General features: G+C 54.5%; 1 protein-coding gene and 1 long non-coding RNA gene across 3 annotated transcripts; one reads left to right on the top strand and one right to left on the bottom strand.

Moving 5' to 3' along the window:
* Positions 1-1,800: 1,800 nt before the first annotated feature.
* Positions 1,801-7,437, bottom strand: LOC131810069 (uncharacterized). Of its 2 annotated transcripts, none has more exons than XR_009345392.1 (3): positions 7,093-7,437; positions 4,288-4,378; positions 1,801-4,096 (listed from the first exon to the last, which is right to left on the bottom strand). It is a non-coding gene; the product is annotated as an uncharacterized LOC131810069 (long non-coding RNA). The 2 variants fall into 2 exon arrangements; XR_009345391.1 differs by having other exon boundaries at positions 7,134-7,432.
* INKA2 (inka box actin regulator 2) lies at positions 5,853-19,623 on the top strand. Its single transcript, XM_059137672.1, has 2 exons — positions 5,853-6,229; positions 16,181-19,623. The coding sequence occupies exons 1-2, from the start codon at positions 6,194-6,196 to the stop codon at positions 17,006-17,008; spliced, it is 864 nt and encodes a 287-aa protein (XP_058993655.1). The 5' UTR covers positions 5,853-6,193; the 3' UTR covers positions 17,009-19,623.
* Positions 19,624-19,828: the final 205 nt, after the last annotated feature.

Below are 19,828 nucleotides of genomic sequence, written 5' to 3'. Positions count from 1 at the left end.
AGTATGCAGCCTGGTAATGAAATGAGCGCTCACTGTGAGTGGCAGGCCACTGGAGGGAAGGTGACAGAGAAGCCAGCACCGGGATTCCAGTCATCGGCGGTAGCAGAATGTCCCCAGAAGAGTGCTGAGAACGAGTCCCTCTCCTTTTCCGTGCAGTGTACCTCTACCAGTGTCCCTTAGCCATGCCCAGACATTCTTCAAGTGTTCTTCACAGTTGAAAAATATTTGCTCATCCAGTAAATGTTTGCAAAATAGAACTATTTGCTTCCCAAGTAGCAATGAGGCCATTGCTTAGGCACCATTAGCACAAGACCCATAGTTGCCAATAATGCCAAAATAGGGCTCGGTAGCTGCCCACATTTGGATTGGTCTCAATTATGGTTCATTATTTGGATGAGTCTGAATTTGTACTAGTCGACTCCCTCTGAGTTGTTCAAGAGAGAAGGCCCATTCACACCTGGAGTTTTCCCAAAGTACTACGCTGCTATTTCTTCCTCCAAAACCTTCCTTCTGTGCCCCTCGAAGAAGTTTCAGCACCTGCAAGACCGATGGCCTGGTCTTGCAGGCAGGTGACTCGATGGAGAAGCTAAGGCTAAGGTTGGTACCTAGGCTGGCACTCCGTAAATCGATGGTGGGGTTTGTGGACAAGTGGGGGTGGGGGCGGGAGGTGGGCTCCAGGGCTCGCTCTCTCAGTAGCTCTAGTCATCTCCGGGAACCCATCCCTGGGACACATCCCTCCTGCTTTCCCCAGAGTAGGTAGTAGAAAGAGGGAACCAGAAGACTTTGTTCCACCACCAAACAGACCAGTCTCTTCGGGCCTCAGTTGCTCTGTCTGTAAGTGGGGAGAATGGCACCCCATGTTTGAAGACATGAAAGCTAAGGAATTTTTTTTTCACAACTAGACTCTTCGATTCCTCCAGACAGTCAAAATATCTTTCAATTGAAATCCAAAGTGAACCCTTCCTCTAGAACCTAGAGTCCTCCTAACATATTGGCGACTTGGTCCCTCTGTTGTCCCGCCTGGAATTGGGATTGCATGAAAGGGAGGAGCCCAGCACCCTGGGCTCCTCACCCAGCACCATCCTGATGCATTCTGTTCACGCACAGATGCACAATCTCTGCTCAGTACCTCCGGGCCTGCCTGCCAGGCAAGGTCCTCTGCCTGCGGAGAGCAGCGGTTTCGCAGTGCTATCTGAACACATTCCAACAGCACACGTTTATCTCTAGGGTCAGCCTTTCCTGTTGATGCTCTGAAGGTGTGGGGGGATCGGGGAGGGGGTTCAGGATGAGGGCTGTCGGCAGGCCCAGGGTGTGGAAGCAGGAGGGCAGCAGGGATACGGAACCCACTCTGAGGAGCATATGTTATGATGGGGTTTCCAGACTGTGTGTGGCCCCATGTCTTTCCTCACCTCCAGATGAGCTCCTTGGTTCCTCCGCTGCCAAGGGAGATGGGCACTGCCTCACCCAGGGATGCCCCTTCCAGAGATTGCTGAGACGTGGTGGGTGGGGACCTCCAGGTGGGGGCCACAGGATGCGGAGCCAGAACAGCAGGGTTTCCATTGTTTCGTTTAGGATGTGAGATCTATTGGGACACAACTAGTTCTGCCTCTCCCTTTGCGCTCAGTCACTGGTGCCAGGACCTCCAGGCTTTGGCAGCAGGACAGAGGAGGCCACCCGCCCTGACTAGGCTGGGTGAACCCCGTGAGTTTGACACCCTTAAGACACCGGTTTCCAGGAGCTGCACTCTTTCCCTCAGGAAAAGAACCCACCCCACCAATCCCACCGGCAGGGGGCAAATGCTGAGCTGCCTTTCTGAGGGTTCCATCCCAGCTCTGGATGGCTTTGAGAAAGTATATATTCACAGCTAAGCTCAGACCTTTGACATATTCTTTAATTTTCAAATGAGATAATTTCTTCCTCCCTCCAGGCTGGGTTCCGGGGTGCAGGAGAGAGGAGGTGGAACTATGTGATTCTTCTTCAGCAAAAATGAATCATGCCCCCCATCCCCCACCCTCAGCCGAGTAGTATTTACCCATGTTTATATAACTATGGCAACAAGCTTTATCCTCTACCACTTATACCTTTAAAAAAAAAAAAAAGAAGAAGAAGAAGAAAAAAAAAAGAAAAATGTAAGCAGCAGTCCTTTTTCCTGCTCCTGCCTCCTACTCTGCCCCAAGGACAGAACTATCTCTTCAGAAGCAAGGTAAGAGATACACCCTCACACCCTCGTGCAACACCGGCCTTCTCAGGGCAAGTTTGCAATGGCCCAACGTCATGAAAGGACTTAAGAGTCCACCAGCCATTTTCGTCCAAAACCCTGTGGGAACCACACAGTACTAGTATCTCTGACTCGTCTGAAACCTCTCTTTGGAGCCCTGCACTGGGATCACGGTCATCAATTTTTTTTCTCTTGCCATCTCCTTGCCTTTAAAGGTAGATGGATTTTTGCAGCCATCAAAAGAAATGAAATCTTGCTATTTGCGACGACGTGGATGGAACTAGAGGGTATTACACTGAGCAAAATAAGTCCATCAGAGAAAGACAATTATCATATGATCTCCCTGATATGAGGAATTTGAGAGGCAACGTGGGGGAGTTTTGGGAGGTAGGGAAGGAAAAATGAAACAAGATGGGATCGGGAGGGGGACACACCATAAGAGACTCTTAGTCTCACAAAACAAATTGAGGGTTACTGGGGAATGGGGACATACAGAGAGGGTGGCTGGGTTATGGACATTGGGAAGGGTATGTACTATGGTGAGTGTTGTGAAGTGTGTAAACCTGATGATTCACAGACCTGTACCCCTGGGGCTAATAATACATTGTAATACATTATATATATTATATACATATATATTATAATACATTATATGTTATATGCTAATGAAAATATAAAATATATAAATATATATAAAATATAAAAATATATAAAATATAAATAAAAATAAATATAAAAATTTTAAAAAGTAGATGGATTTCATAATGTATATAACTGTCGCGTCACTATGTCATACACCTGAAACTAGCATATTATATGTCAACTATACTTCAATTAAAATGTATAGGGGCACCTGGGTGGCTCAATAGGTTAAGCCTCTGTCATTGGATCAGATCATGGTCTCAGGGTCCTGGGATCGAGCCCTGAATAAAGCTCTCTGCTCAGCAGGGAGCTGGCTTCCCTCCTTCTCTCTGCCTGCTGCTCTGCCTACTTGTGATCTCTCTGTCAAAGAAATAAAATCCTTTAAAGTATATACATCAATATGTATATACATCTATATACATATACATATACATCTATATATATATATATATATATATGTAGATGTATACACTTTAAGGGATTTTATTTTATATACATATATATAAAGTGGATGGAATACAGTCTGGCTTTGCTAACAATATATTCTTCATCTCTGAGATGGATTCCTCTTGTCCTGACTACATCACAGATAATTGTCAAAGTAGAGTTTCATAAGGAGTAGAAAAGTGTTAGGCTCACAGAGGTTGAACTACACACAAGGGAAACGGGGGCCTGTTAAAAGGAAGCATTTGTGCAAGTCAGAGTGTGCTGTCAGCAGTCTAGGGAGGTCAATCACTCAGTCTAAGGTTCTAACAGGAGATCAGCCTGCATCTCTTGGAGTGTGAACTGCAGCCATCCTCTTAACCTCCAAGAGGATTCCAGTCCAGGAGCCCTCAGGGATGGCAAAACTGTGGCTTAAACTTGACTCTAAAGACTATTTCTACCCCGAACCACAAATGTTTGTTTACTCACTGCCTTCTATAGCTGCCACTGGTGGGCCCTGGAGCTCTAAGAGTGAGCAAGGCCTACAGGGGTGGGGGAACCTTTGGTGGTGTTTCTCCCTGTGTAAGATTGTAGATTATGATAGTGGCCAAGTGCCCCTTTCTGCTTAGATCCCAGAAGATTCAACTCCAGAAAAGGTTCAGCCAGTCTGGGGGCCCTGCTGCTCAGTCCTTGGGGGTGGCTCCCACGGTGAGCACGCCTGGGGTACCACGGAAAGACCCGCCTTGGGGATCTCTGGCTCCAAACTGCAATGAGCACAGCGCTGTGTGGACCCACGGGGCGGGACTCACGGACCTGGAAAGAGGAAGGAAATGGAATGTCAGGCTCTGCAACTTGGGAACTGAGTAGCTTCTGAGCTCCACCCTGAGGTCCCCCGGATTTCGTGACCCACGTGGAATCCTGAGCAGGGACCGCAGAGGAAACGCGGGTCCCTGGGCTTGGAAGCCGTCATCGAGACACAGATTTTGGACCTGGTTTTGACTCACCTACTCCTCTACTTTCTTTTCTGGAACCATCTGCTACCGCTGCTGCAGCTTCATCCAAAAGGCGGGGTGGGTGGGGGGAGCACTCAGGGGACTGAGAGACAGGGGCAAAATCCCCTGTAAGTGAGGACCCGAGGTTAAGTGGAAGCATCCAAATGGACTCTGCGAAGTCTTCGTTTCTTTTCTTTTTTTTTTTTTTTTTAAAGATTTTATTTATTTATTTGACAGAGAGAGATTACATGTAGGCAGAGAGGCAGGCAGAGAGAGAGAGAGGAGGAAGCAGGCTCCCTGCTGAGCAGAGAGCCCGATGTGGGACTCGATCCCAGAACTCTGGGATCATGACCTGAGCTGAAGGCAGCGGCTTAACCCACTGAGCCACCCAGGCGCCCCAAGTCTTCGTTTCTGATGATGTTCATTTTTATCCTCCCTGCCTCTCTCTCGCCTTTCAATAGGGAGCCGGGGCGGCACTCTTTGCTGACAAAGATGGGAATGACCGCAGCACCTGCTTTCTCTGTCCCTTCTCCCGCGTCTGCACGGTTCTGTCACAGAGACCCCCAATTCTGTCTGGGACAAACTTTCTCCCGTTAATTATCTTGAAATAACACGTCGCTGATCACCCTAATTACACTGGGGTCCTGCAACACCAGCTCTCGGGGGTCGGGGCGAGTTGGGGTGGGGCGGGGAGGGTGGCGCGGCGCCTAGGCACTGGGAGGGACCCGCAATCCGGCTGTGCGCGGCGGCTGGTGTGGCGGGTCCGGAGCTCCGAGCGAAGGGGCACCCGGCCGGCTTGCGGCCCCTCTCAGGTCCACCTGCCCCAGCTCCGGCTCCGGCTCCGGCTTCGGCTCGGACTAGGGCCCTGTCCACTGAATAGAATCGAGCGACTTTGCGTCCTCCCTAGAGCAACAGTCGGGATAACTGACGCTGGAGGAGTACTGGGGAAGAGAGGGGCTATTCATCCCCTCCTTGCCCGCCCTATCGAGAGCAGCCCCCATCCCTGTCCCCCCCCCCCTTTTTTTTCACCAAGAATCACTACCTGAGATTACCGTGTTTATTTTAACCTACCCTATCCCTCGCTACCCCTCCCCCCATGCCTGTTTTCGAGAGCAGAGACCTTCCCTGTCTTCTTCATTCAGTATCCCCAGACTTAACACACTTGGCGGGGAATATAGCAGAGCCTCTGCTTCGGTCATGTGTTAGTTAAATAAGCGAATGGACCTAACAGTGGCTCTTCAGCTCCATCGGTGAGGCGTGGGGCTGGAGGGACCCTACACTAGGAAGTGAAGTACACCCAAACTTCCAGACTTCCAGCACACTTCCAGAGTTCAAAAGGGCTGCTGATTGGCTGCTTGGCTGGAGGATGTTTCTTTTCTAATCGGAGTTTGGGAAACAAGGTTGAAAGAAACTAAGGCACTCGGCCTCTTACTGAGACCGCTACCCAGCGCCCGCGCGCATAAGACGGTGCTCTCTCTTTATGACAAACGGGGATCACGTGCTCTGTTGGGGGACGTCGGTACAGTCTGGCGTCACGATACCCCCCGCCGTGCTTACGCGGACCAGGTGTCACCCGGCCAGCCCCCAGTCGCAGCTGCCCTAGCCCCGTGCCTCTGCCCGCCGCAGGGTCCCCTAGCCGCGGCCCAGCCCGCGCCCCCGGTGCGCCCATCTCATTGGCTGAAGGCATCCCCCCTGAATTCTCATAGGCTGCCCCACTTTTCCTCCGCCCCCCCGCACGGACCGCGCGCCGCCAGAGCCGGGGAAGCTGCTCTAAGTCCGGGCCTGGGCGCCGGGGCTCGGCTCTGCTCCGCGCTGCGAGAGGAGCGGGGCGCGGGGGCCCGGGACCGCTGTTCCCACCCGGGGACGCTCTTGCGGAGCCGAGCCCGGCAAATGGGCGCACGAGGAAGAGAGCAGGGAAATGGACTGCTATTTGCGCCGCCTCAAACAGGAGCTGGTAAGCGCGGCGCCGACGCCGGGGTCCGGGGGACTGCTCCGCCCGGACCGCACCTGGCCCCCGCCGCGGGCCGGGGAGCCGGGAGTGCGAGGGCGGAGGAAGGCCGGCGAGGAGGGGGCGGGCAGGCTGAGGGCAGGGCCTGTTCCGAGGGCAAGGGCCGCGAGGAAACTTGGAGCAAAGATTTGAGAGAGCGAGGCAGACACGAGCGAGTGACGGAGACCGAGCGACCCAAACCCAGACTGAAATGCGCCCAGAGAAGGCGCGGCAGACACGGGGGGCGCACTCCCAGATGGGCGGCTGCTAGGACCGCTTGGGGTCTCCCCTCGGGGCTGGCTGGGCGCCGGGAGCAGGGCCGGGCGCTCGCGGGCCGGAGGGCGGCTGGGGACCGCTGGCTCGCGGGGAGCTGGCACCGCCTGGGGCCCCCAGCCCCGCCGGGCTTGGCAGAGCTGGCGCGGCTGCGGGGGCAGGCCGGGCCGGCTGTCTGCCTGGGCTTGTCTGCCAGCAGGGAGGGGGTGTTGGCAGCTGGAAGGGCGGGGGAGGGCCCCGCGCCGGAGGAGGGGCGCCGCCTGGCAGATCGCAAGCGGAGCTGCGGGGGCCCCGCCAGATGTCAGGGCTGGGCGTGGGGAGTGCGGAAGGAGCTTGCGGAGGCGAGGGGTGCAGGGGTCAGGAGAAGGAGCTGGGGCTGGGAACCGGGTATCACCCAAGTAGGGGAATGGGTGCCTCCAAAGCTCTGTTAGGTTGATTCTCACCGACTTGATATACCACCCCACCCTGTACACACACCTGCCATCTTTCTTGTTCCTGCAACCACCCGAATTCACGCAGTTATGCACGCCCCGCCCCACCTTGGCCCCCAGGCCCACCTTTCTCTCAATCCGATTCCCTCCTGTTCCTTTGCCTCTACCTCTTTTTGTTCCTTTTAGTTTCTCTTGGAGTGGACCTCTCCTCGGTCTCACTTTTCTCCCCTCTTCTTTCTTCCTTCTTTACAGAGCCAGGGGCACCCAGGCTCTCAACAGCAGACCTGGATCCGTGGCTCTCCAGATTCCATGACATCCTCTCCAGCTCCTGCAAACTCTACACTACCCCACCCCCACCCCTCCAAAGTTGGCAGCTGTATCTGGGGCCAGTTTGAGGGGAGGGAAGCTTGCAGAGCAGGTGTTCTCACTGATGCTTCCTGGTCAAGGCTCGCAGGCGCTCTTCCTGTCCCACTCCAGCGTCTGCCTTCTCAGGGCAATGGTCACTTCTCTGGAACTTCCTCTTCAAGCCCTTTTTGTGGTAACACTCAGATGGAAAAGTTATCCAGAGAAATGCTGCTTAGGTGTGGGACAGAAGAGTCTCCACCCTGGCCCTTCCCATGCTGGTTCTCTCGTGCTTCCCGTGTCCGTTTGGGATGGTCAGGCCCAGCCCACGCATATATAATTCTGACTCTTCCCATTCATTTGTCCAAGATCAGAAAGGTCAAGGTCATCACAGATCATGTCTGAAGTCATCACAGATCATGTCTGAAGTCCAAGGCCCATGTTGAAAAAAGAATCTAATAGAGTCCTCTTTTTATGCTTGGAATCTGGGACCACACCACCCACCTCAGGATCTGCCTTAATAGAGGGTTTGTGGGTGTTCCTGGCATAGGCTTGAATTTTAAAATCCTACTGATTTGCATTTTTTATAGCACCCTAGGTGGGAGGGGGTGAGGGGAGGAAGATAGTCTGAGGATGCCAGGAGAATAAAAAAAGGCAAATAGGAATCTGCACTGAACTGCGCTCCAGGTCTTGATTTGCACCCTCTCCTGCCAAGGACTTGAGCCCCCCAGTCCCCACAAGGAGGAAGGGGAGAGGCTGAAGTCACTGAGCTCTCCATTAGCTTTCATTTGGCCCTTTGTCTGAGCAGCATCAGCCTTTGACTCTCTTGGAGAGGAAGCCAAATGCCTGGCCTGGGGCCCAGAATGACACTCAGATGGGAGAGCTCGGCACCCTCCCCCTCCCCTTTCCCTACCCCCATGCTGCCCTTCCTCCTCCCCCCATGCCTGGCTGCCCAGAAATGAGACAGAGCAGTGACAGGCAGAGGTATTAGAGTTCCCTTTACTCCCCAACACCTCAGCCCAGTGCTTAGGTAGCTGAACAAAATCTCAGTGCCTCAGTTTCCCCAATGGGAATGAAGAAGAAAGTAGAGCTGAGTTAGCCCAGGCTCAGCCCTCTGGCTCCTCTGAGGACTATGGGGATTGACTTCAGTGCAGCTTGGTTGTGAGTAGGATAGGAAGAGTTTGTTTGTTTATACCCCAGGTCAGCAAGGGGGTGGGAAAGGCATACAGGCGTTTTATGTCATGAGCTTTTGAGGGTGGTGGCAGGCGGTGGGGCCTGTGTGTTTATTTCGGGCAGATTCTTCCCTGCCACTGAGGAGCACTGTGTGTTGCCTGGCTTTGCCTTAAGTTGGTATATGCCCAGGAATGCACACATGCAATACTGGTCAAGTTCTACATGCATTTATGCCAGCAAATCCCTTCAAGAAGTGTGTGTCCTACAGACACTGGGTAACTGGAGAAGGAAGCATTAACAAGTTGTGACATTATTTTTGTCAAGGGTGTTCTGGGTCCCCCTCCTGCACCCTGGCCCTGTCCTTGGCGCAGAAAATCTAGACAAGAAGAGTGTGTTCCTGAAAACCAAAGTGGCAGAATTTCTCAATTTCTCGGAGCAGAAAATTGCACTCTAACAAGTGAGCCCTGTGGGGAGGCAAAGTGTTTGGGAATCCTGGCTCAGTTAGGTTGATGCCTAGAGGACTGGCCCTTTCCTCCCTCCTGGAAGGGGACTGGGGTCCGTTTTAGGGATGAAATGAGGGCAGGAGAGTAGCAGCAGCTGACACACTTCTTTATTAGTATGAGGGGGTCGGGGCTGCCACAACTCAGCAGAGAACATACCTTTCTCCTCTCCAGCCACCAGAGAGGGGCCCTGCATGAACACAAGGCCTTGGGACCAGCTGTTCTTACAGCTGTGCCTTGGTTTTCTCATCTGTAAAACAGGTTTTTAAAATTAAAACAAATTTTTTAAAGATTTTTATTTACTTATTTGAGAGAGAGAGAGAAAGCACAAGCTGGAAGAGGGGCAGAGGGAGAAGTAGGCTCCACTAGAGCAGGGAGCCCAATGTGGGGCTGGATCCCAGGACCTGGGGATCATGACCTGAGCCGAAGGCAGATGTTTAACTGGCTGAGCCACCCAGGTGTCTCTAAAGCAGGCTTTTTAAAATACCTGCTTTATAGAGCCACCGCGGAGATTAAATAGCGGCTATCTGTCCTTAGCACGTAACACAGTGTTAACTGTCCTGACAGATGGATCAGGCTGGTGTGCGTGAGTCACTTATTCACAGGACACATTAACTGAGCTCATCCAGTGTTTAAAGCACCTGACCAGACTCTAGCACCATGGTCACAAATACGAACAGACAGAGATCCTGCCTCCGAAGAACCCGCTGTTCAATCAGGGAAGTAATAATAATAACAACATGTGCTGACGTTAACCCTTATCCATACGCCAGGCATGTAATAGATTATGTCGTTTAATTGCCAAAGCAACTCAAAGAAGTTGTACTTCCATTATTCCCATTCCACAGATGAGACATGAGGTGGTCAAGTGACTTGGCCAAGGTCATAGAACTGGTAAGTGACAGAGCAAGGCTTCAAACCCAGCCATTCAGAAGGCAGAACTTCGACTCTTACCCAGTACGTGTAGGCATATGTTCAGTACAAAAATAGAGGCTGCCTGCTACATAGAGGCACAGGGGCAGTGCCCCGAGAAGGGGGGAATTATCTCCAGCCAGGGTATCAGGGAAAACTCTGTAGAGAGGGAGTATTTGAGCTTGACCTTGAGGGATCAGCAGGGAGGTGACCAGGAGAAAAACAGCATTCCAGGCAGACAATGAAGCAACAGGATGGAAAGGGAGGGATGTTTGAAGATGACAGAAGCTTTAGCTAGGACATAGGGTACGTGCAGAGGAACAGTGAGCAACAGGGCTGAGAGTGTTGTTGTGAATAGCCTATGGGGGCCTTGAGTGCCGTGCTAAACAGCCTGCCCTTCTCTGTGGGCTTTGGGAGAAGCAGGATGAAAGTCCGGCTCTGGCATCTAAGAGGTGTGTGGTATGGGGTGGAGGGGAGGAGGGAGGAACCCGAGGCAGGAGGCTGGGTTAGGTGGTGATCGCAGAGCCCATCCAGGGGAGTAGGAAGGCCTGAACTGGAAAAGGAGAAAAGGAAGGTAGCTTCTGGAGGTTGTGAGTGGACTGCCTGCAGTGGAGAGGAGCTCAAGCTGGTCAGGGGAGGCGGCATTGGGACCCTCTCTTCACATGTCTGCCTCTTGCCCGAGCCGATGGCCCCCCGTAGATGGTTCAGCCGAGAGTGGGCTCATCCATTTCACACTTCCTTCATTCTCTACCCTCCGCCCTCCTCCAGCTTTTGGCACAGTTTCTTCTTTACCTTCCTGTTGCTCATTGCAGCCAAGAACAGGGGACTGTGAAGGTCCCTATTCACTGGCCTGGAGAATGGGCCACTTGGCAAAAGCAGGGCTTTTCCCATTTCCGGCCCTGAACCTCCTTGTAGCTTCCAGAGGGACTGAAAGGATCTGTGTGGGGGTCTTGTGAGTCATGGGGGTGGGGGGAGTGAGGCAGGGCGCACTGCCAGGTCCACGGGCAAAGCCGGAGCCTGTGTCAAAGGATTCCGGCTGAGCTGGGAGAGGGCGTGAGATGGACGGTTGGGGGGCACAGCTGTGGGATCCATCAGGGGCCTAGGAGAGGGCTTGGGAAGGTTGCCGAGGATGCGGGTGTCACTTTCCCATCGCCACGCCTCCCATATCAAAAAAGGCCCAGCGAGCGCCAAGGGGGATGGTGCTGTTCATGGGCAGCTGACCTAGCCCTGGAGGGCACAATGCTGCAGGTCAAGGATGGTGGGGTCTACTTGCTAGGGATGTCTTCCCCTTCAGCTCCAGACAGACGGCCCTTCTTCCTTCAGATGATTCAGTGAAGAGGCGCCGTCAGGGGAAAGCAGCTGCATTGGGTCTTGGAGCCCCTCCAAGGCTTCGTGCGCTTCCTCCCCAAGGGATGATAATGTGCTTTGCATGTCACGTTGACTACCCTGGTTTTTTCTCACAACAGCCCCACGGGGCTGAGAAGCCACATCATGATGGCACAAGGAGCCCATGGGCCTGGAGTAAGAGGGCCAGGCTTGGGGTTCCAGTCCTCCCATGAAGATGCCTCAAACCCCGGGCCATAGATCCGCCTTTGCACCGGAGGCCCTCTGGGTGACATTACGCGAGGCTTCGATGAAAACCTTGTAGTTTTAGGTAGTCACCATCTGTTTATGACAAGTATATGCATTTTGTATGAGTTCCTGCCTAAAGACAGTTTATTTAGATGAACAGATGTACGTGTACCATCAAGTAGGGAAGGAGTTCCTACACGGATGTGGTGAAAACCGTGGAGGCAGTCTAGGGAAGGACGTCGGTGGAGAGAATGAGCATCTCAGATCCCGTTTCTCACTCCGTACCGTGGGGTCCCCAGTCTGCCAGAGTAACTGTGGGGGTCCGACGAGGCGGGAGGAAAGAGCGTGTCACTTGGCGGCCAGCTGGACCCCTCTGAGCTACGCAGCTTGGATCCCGTGCGGGGTGCCCAGGGGCCATCCAGCTCTCACACACAGAAAGAGTGAACGGCATCGGGAGACACTGAAGCGTGAGGTGAAGAAAACTTTGAGGGGACGCCTGGGTGGCTTAGTTGGTTAAAGCACCTGCCTTTGGCTTAGGTCATGATTCCAGTGTCCTGGGATCAGGTCCCAAGTCGGGCTCCTTGCTCGGTGGGGAATCTGCTTCTCCTTCTGTCTGCTGCTCCCCCTGCTTATGCTCGCTCGCTCTCTCTCTCTCTCACTGACAAATGAATAAATGAAAGAAAAGTTTTAGGATGAAACATTTTGAAGCCCTGGAAGTGTCAGGAGGCAGGAGATGGCTGGTGAGGGTACAGGGTCTTGCAAGGAGGGTGGTGAGACCTTCACGATCTTTCTCAGCAAGGAGAGCCCCACCCATCTCTGGGGTATGCCGTTAGGGGTAGTATGTCCGATGGTGGAGCAGGTCCGCTCTGGCATGTGTGCGCGTCAGCGAGCATGACTAGGGGTGGACAGAAGGCAGGCTGCTAGGTCCACTCTCGCTCAGACTAACCAGAACCAACTAGACCCTCTAAGGACTTTTCCAACTGGTCCCTGAGGACAAGCTGGGCAGGATTGCGTCCCTGTCGTGAGCAAGGACCTGAGGCTTTGGCACTGGGAGGCCAGAGAGGAACTCAGCCCCCGCAGTCTGGGGATTGGGATTTAGTGTCGATAATATCTAGTTGGGACCTTCTCTGATTTGGCCCCTCTCCTTTGCTCCTAGCCCACACTGCTCCCTCTTGTGTTCCCGAGGCAAGAGAAACCCTGGGATCTGAGAAGGTCCCACGCCCCAGAAGAAGACAGTAGCTTGCCCTCTGGCTCTTTCTCCCTGGGTGACATCATTCCCCTTGGGGCTGGGAAAGGCAGCTTGCTCTCGGTCAAGACCCAGCTGATGCTCAGGCCTCCCCACTTCCCCTGACCCTCCCCACTTCCCACACTTCCTTCTCCTCTGGTCTTCCCTCTCACAGCTGCCTTCTGCCCTCAGTGTCAGCACTGTGGCTGGCCAACCAAGCCGTCCTGAGAATGGACAAGAGGATGTGGGGCTTCCCTTTCCTTCTCCGGTTCTCCCTCTGTGGGGGGCAGGGGTGGGGCAGAAGAGACAGGACAAGAGACGTGTTTCTCCTTGATCGGACCGGGTAGATGAATGGAGTCCTATTATTGCTACGTATTAAGCTCCACTGAGGAAGAAGTGTTCTGGACGTTCTTAGGAAGTCTTACAATAACCCACCAGAACTCACCTCCAAGCCTCATCTGACCAGAGCTGTATGAGGCAGAAACTCTTATTCCCATGTGGAAGAACAGAGAAACTGAAAAACAATTTAAATAGCCTGTCCAGGTCACACAGGTTCTACTATGTGGCCGAGCTGGGATTTGAACCCTGTGCCATCTGTCTCTGGAATCCAAGACCTTAACCAGTGCAGAGTATGGTTTTCCATAGGGGTAAAATTTCACCTCCTGTTCATTTAAATGGGGCCTCTGTTTTATGGGCAGGCCCGAATTCATACATACGCAGACATTCATTCTCACTGGAAAACCGTACAAAATGTCAGCATTATTTCTTCGGGATTTTTCCATACTGGAAGAGATTGAATGGGGTCATTTCATTCCTCCCACTGCCTCTGACCTGGACTGCATTCCAGCCTTCTGGAGGGAAGCCTGCAAGCTCAGAGTCCTGGCCCAGTTGGTGAAATGAAGCCCTGAACCACATCCCTGACTTGCCCCCCTGTGGAGTATGTTACTGCCTGAGGGCAGCAGGGCTGGGGAGATGACTTGGGACGTTCAGGGGTATTCACTCTGTTTTCTGGGTATATGGCAGCGGCAAGATGCTAGCTAGGTTCTGGGGAGACCTAACCGTGTGTAGATCTCCACCCTTGCCCTCGATGGTAGATGCTCAATGAATGTTTCGAGAACAACTGAGCCTTTACCCATATGAGGATGCCAGGGCGGGGAGGAGAGTAGCACTCGAGGGAAGGACATTTGAGTTGTGTCCCTGAAAAGGTTCTGACAGCACTGTGGGGGACAGAGAGATACTTCTGAGTGACATGATCACAGGAGCGTGCTGGGAAGACTGATCTGGTGGCCGGAAGACCTTCCAGGAGGCTTCTGCGTTCCAGGAGACAGAAAAGCAGATGTGAGGCATCTGGGGACAGGAATAGGGGCACTGGGTGGAACAGCCAAAAGGGACTCTGACATCCCGGTTGGGGTGAGGAGGAAAAGGGTATGAAGGAGGGGGCAGAAAAAGGGAAGTCAGAGAAGCAGTCTGCAGTTGGAGACCTGGAGGAGTTTGGTTTGAGGCTTAGGGTCTGCTTGGACTCTGCCCTGGGTGCTCCCAGATGCTCCAGAAGGAGAAGGAGCCAGGAGGCTGGAAGCCAAAGAGGTCAGAGCAAGGGGCCATCGGCAAGCACGGCCACCTCCCACACTGCATCTCTCACTGCTGTCGCCGCCACTCAAACGGAGAATTGCTCGCCAGGGCAATCTGGCAAATCCCAGGGTTGCCAGCAGGGACAGTTAGTCCTCTGGGCATCAGTGCTGCTGGCTCAGGAGAGCCCGGTGGGGTGCCCTGCCCCCGCCAGGGCTGAGTTGGACAGGGGAGGGCTTGACCCAGAGCCTAAGAGGGTCAGCTGCCAGTGCTGTCCTGAGCGCCTCTGCCCCTCTGCGCCCGATCCCTCCAGCTCTCCGCCCCGTGGGCTTAGTTCTGTGCATTAGGACCAGGCTGGGAGGTAAGACGATCCCAGCAGGTCTCTGGGGGGCTTAAGAAACAGATGGTCCCCTCACGTGAAGTCTGCTGTTGGTAACATGAGCAGATCTGGGGAGGGAGCTGGCGGGACCAAGGCAGCTTGGACTGTGAATGTTATCAGACCACGCATCCCCTGCCCAGCCTCCAATCTCGGCCCTCACCCAAGTCAGCCTCTCAGTCCCTTCCAGCTGGCACCTGGGACCCGGGCCTTAGACGCCCACAAAGGGACAGGGGAGCTGGCCTCCGGTGTCCCCACTCTTGGCCCGAGCCTTGGAGCCAGTTGAGCTGAGAAGGCAGGAAGAGCACGGGAGCCAAGTCTAAGAGCAGCTGAGGGAGGACAGGTGTCCAGAGGGCAGAGAAGGGGTGGGAAGAGCGGTGGGAAGCCAGCTCTCTCTCCTGACTGGCCAGATGTGCATGGCAGTGAAAGGAAGCCCCCAGCCTACCCTTTATCTTTGGGAATCTGAGCTCCTTCTCTTGCCCTCATGTCCCTTTCCACCCTTCTCCACTGCCTCGGGGAGGACAGAGTAGCCTCAAAGCCCAGCTCCCCAGCCCCACCATCTTGAAGCAGGCTTGGTCATCTAGTTAGGGTCAGAACATTTGGAGTGAGGCGTCCTGTGTTGGAGTCCCAGCAGCATGAGCTGGACGTGCGTGACTTTGGGCAGGTTACTTCACACACACACACACACACACACACACACACACACACCCAAGGGCTAACTTGTTAAAATGAGAGCAGTAATAGCAAACTCATAGGGTTTATATGAAGATCCAAAGAGGTGACAGGTCTAGAACACTTAGCTCAATTCCTGTTACATAGTAAAGTCTTGCAAACCATCGTGGCCATCATCATTGTCATCATCTCGGGGAGGCTCGGGCAGAAGAGGACACAGTGCATGAAAGGACAAGGATGGCCACCACGACCGCGCGCCCCCCTCGAACTGGTCTCAGGTCCACCGCTTACGTCTAGGTGACCTTGAGCAACTTCCGTGCCTCTTCTTCCTCATCTGTAACTTGGCAACAAGACCAGTCCCTACGTCACAGATTCGTTGCTGAGATTAAAGACAGATCAGCTGGGGGGGCCTGGGTGGCTCAGTCAGTGAAGCCTCTGCCTTCGGCTCAGGTCATGATCCCGGGGTCCTGGGATCGAGCCCCTGCATCGAGGCGCCCTGCTCCACGGGGTTGTCTGCTTCTCCCTCTCCCACTCCTTCTGTGCTCTCCCTCTTTCTCAAGTCAATAAATAAATAAAAATTTTTTCTTTAAGACAGCTTAACTGACCCATGTGTATCTATATTCACAAATCTGTGACTGAGGACAGCGTCTGCCTTAGCATGCTCGCTGCCGTTCATCCTTCTGTTCTCCAGCCGTGTCCGCACTAAGATTCCTCCTCTCCCGGCTCCGAGCTGCTCTGCACTGGGCCCGGTGGAGGTGGGGTCAGTGGGCGGCGGTACATGTGTGGGCAGTGGGGGTCTAGGTTCCGGCCCGTGAAGGGCAGCCCTTCCCCCAGCCCCCACGGCTCACGGGCCTGCACTTTCCCTCTCGCCTGCAGATGTCCATGAAGGAGGTGGGTGATGGCCTCCAGGATCAGATGAACAGCATGATGGGGGCACTGCAAGAACTGAAGCTTCTCCAGGTGCAGGCGGCACTGGAACAGCTGGAGATCTCCGGAGGGAGTCCGGCCCGGGGCTGTACAGAAAGCCCCCAGACGCAGCCCGAGCCCCCTCCATGGGAGGGTGGCAGAGGCCCTGCCAGGCCTTCAGCCTGCTCCCCTTCCAACCAACCTTCTCTGAGCGCCAAGTGTACATCCCAGAGGAGTGTCTGCGGGCGGGATCTGGACCCCCTGGCCAGGGCACAGCTACCAGAGCATGGAAGCGGGGCCCGGCCGGGGCCAGAGCCGGTGGAACCGGAAGACTGGACCTCCACGTTGATGTCCCGGGGCCGAAACCGCCAACCTCTGGTGCTGGGCGACAACGTTTTTGCGGACCTCGTGGGCAACTGGTTGGACTTGCCAGAACTGGAGAAGGGTGGGGAGAAAGGAGAGGCGGGGGAGCCCAAAGGGGAGAAGGGCCCGCCCCGGGAGCTGGGCCGCAGGTTTGCCCTCACGGCAAACATCTTTAGGAAATTCTTGCGCAGTGTGCGGCCTGACCGAGACAGGCTGCTGAAGGAGAAGCCGGGCTGGGTGACGCCCACAGCCTCGGAGCCCAGGGCAGCCCGCTCACACAAAGTCAAGAAGCGGAGCCATTCCAAGGGCTCTGGACGTTTCCCTTTCTCAGGCCCTGCAGAGCCCAGAAGGGGGGAAAGTCCTTCCACAAGCTGCCCCAAGGCCCTGGAACCTTCACCTTCTGGCTTTGATATTAACACAGCTGTTTGGGTCTGAGTCCTAGAGACAGAAAGTTGACTGAACCCAACGGGCCCAGGTGTCAGTGCTGGGCCCTGGGAAGATGCCATGTGGGCACTGTGGCTTTCTAAAGCCTGACTCCGAGTTCCTTTCCTTGAGAAAGGAGGGAGAAGCAGCAAGAGTGTCTGGAGTAGGGCTGACAGGTGTGTGGCTGAGAGAGGCCGTGGTGGGGGCTGGCTGGTGGGAGGGGAGGGCTCCTAGACTGAAAGAGAGACACAGAGAGAGAGAGACAAGTGCTCACTTTGGGGCTGCAGGTGACAATGACTGGCAGGGAGAGGAGACCAGGCAATCCTGACATTCCTTCAGGGCCCCCAAAGACCTCAGCTGAACATTCTGTTTGGATCAGGGCACTGGGGTCTCAGGCTTCCCCAAAGAGGCCCCCAGTAAAGACCTATCTTTTGTGGTCTCACCCTTATAACCATTGGCTTCCTTGGCGAAGCACTGCCCCAGGCACAGGCATGAAATCCAGGCCCTGCTGGAACTGGGATCAACAGAGAGGAACCTCCCACCCCCACCCCTGTTGCCTAAATTTAAGATTTCAGCCCATTCAGCTCGGTCCTGACAAATGGGCTGAATAAGGAGTGTACCTATAGGAGGGCTTGAGGTAGCCCCATGTTTTTTCAAAAGCACAGGAAAGATACTGGTAAAGCACTTTAAATGTTGGAAAGCCTTTTCATATCCACTGTCTCCTTTGGAGTAAGCAAGGAGGGCAGTTATTATCCCATTTTCCAGGGAAGGAAGCCAGCCTTGATATGCCACCTGCGGGCAGGAGGCAGGCCAGTGCAGGGCTGGCCAGAAGGGCAGCCGCTGGGCCTTGGAGTCCCACGCGCGCCTTCCCCAGCACCCCGCCTCCAGCACCAAACCCGCATTTGGACACAGCCCACGGAGGTCCCCCAGCAAGGCGAAGGTGCGCCCCGTCGAATCGCGCCCTTAGTTTTGGATTCCTAGCCTCATCTCCGCGGCCTCCCTCCGTCCTGGACGCGGAGGCCCCAGTCTCGCCGGACCAGACCGCCGGCGGCGGCGGCAAAGGGGAAGGGCAGGGCGGGCGGCAGCTCCGCTCCGAGCCCGCCCGGGGCGCCTAGAGTTTTCCTGGAGGGGCGCACGTGGCCCTCCGCGCTCCCCGGGGAGCTGCCGGGCTCCCAGCCCGCCGGGAACGCCCGCTGGCTGGGAAGAGACAATGTGGCTCTCTGTTTGGGCCGGGCCCGCCCTGCAAGCCCTCCCTTCGCCCCTCCCAGCTGAGCTCCCCTCCGCCTGATGGGGGGTGACAGCTGCAATTAGAGGCAAGCCGCCTTCCCGCCCTCGGAGCATTAACAGCAAATTGGAGGAGAAAAATAACAAGAAAGGCTCTTCCTGCATCCTGGACCCCTGGAGACTGAGATGGAGGAGGGAGGAGGCTTAGGACAGCAGCTCCACCGCTGGGGTCGGGGCCAGTGAGGGCCACTCTCAGATCCCCACTCAGTCCCATGGGAGATGCTTAGTTCTTGGTGGCGGAGGCTACCAGACAGAAGGTGCTATTTTTATTTATTTTCTCCAGTGCTCGCTTTTTGCCAGGCAGTGTGCAGAACCATGCCTTTCAAACTGCAGAATGACCCTCTGAAGGGTTGCCTTCCCAGTAGATGGGTGGAAGCCCTTAGGGGTCATCCAGGCTCCCCAGATGGGGCTTTTTTAGTGAATGGAAGAACCACGATTTGAAACAGGATTGTCCAGCTGCAAAACGGCCTTTTCTACTCTCCCTGGAGTTTGCCGGGTGAGCCAGCCCTTTCTGGAAGAGCGAGACCCTGCTTATCCTTCCTGTCTCCCCAGGAAACTGGGGGAGTTCAGTGCTGGGGGAAAGCCCACCAGTTGTGGCTGCCTTGCTGGGGGTGGGGCGGTGCGTGTGGGTTCAAGTGTGTGTGTGTGTGTGTGTGTGTGTGTGTGTGTGAGAGAGAGAGAGAGAGAGAGAGAGAAGATTCTTCCCACTGGGCCGTGGTGAAGTCACCGAGCTCTCCATCCAGAATGATTCCACAGGAAACCAGGTCCCCTCTTGGCCATTCATCTGTGACTCATCTGTTCTGTGGAAGGGTCATCACAATCCAGACCCATTTAACAAAACTTTGTTGAACATCTCCCAATGCCAGGCACTGAGACAGGACCTAAAAGCAGCAAGGAATAGGACCCGGCTCCCAGCCCAAGGGGTTCAGTGAGAAGAAGCAACTCCCAACCCATCGGTTGGCCAGAAGGGTTCCAAGGGCATGACAACTCACTTTAACTCGGAGCCAGAACAAAACAGGAGTGACATTTGCCGCCAACAGAACTCACAGGCATCAGGCACCCGCCGTCTTCGCATTCTTATTTCCTTCTCAACCACACTCTGGGAGTGGCTGCTGGTCCTCTCACTGTACATGGAGATGCTCAGAGAAGTCAAGCAACTTGCCCAAGGTCACCGCAGCAGAGCTGGGATTGAAACGGTCCCGATGGACTTCCAGCCTTGTGTTTTTCGCACTATCCCATGAAGTGTCCCTTTCTGCTCCAAAAGCCAAGTCAAGAGGAACAACAACAAAACCTGTCCTCCCCATATTATCCATGCATGGATAATAAATGGAATGCTCACTGTCCGTGGGGGGAATTCTGCCCTGGTCTTGACTGGGCTGGTGTAATGCCCTCATCACGAGGTCATGCTTTGCTAATGAAAGGCTATGGCCAGTTCATTTACACACACACACACACACACACACCACCACCACCACCACCACCTTTTCCTTTTCCTTCTTTTTCTGGGCTTTTGTTGTGACAGGATGGAGACTGTATTTCACTGAAGCT

The sequence above is a fragment of the Mustela lutreola genome, chromosome 10, assembly GCF_030435805.1.
Source record: "Mustela lutreola isolate mMusLut2 chromosome 10, mMusLut2.pri, whole genome shotgun sequence".
NCBI lineage: Eukaryota > Metazoa > Chordata > Mammalia > Carnivora > Mustelidae > Mustela > Mustela lutreola.
Note: the sequence above shows the minus strand (reverse complement) of the source record. Positions and strands in the feature narration are given on the sequence as shown.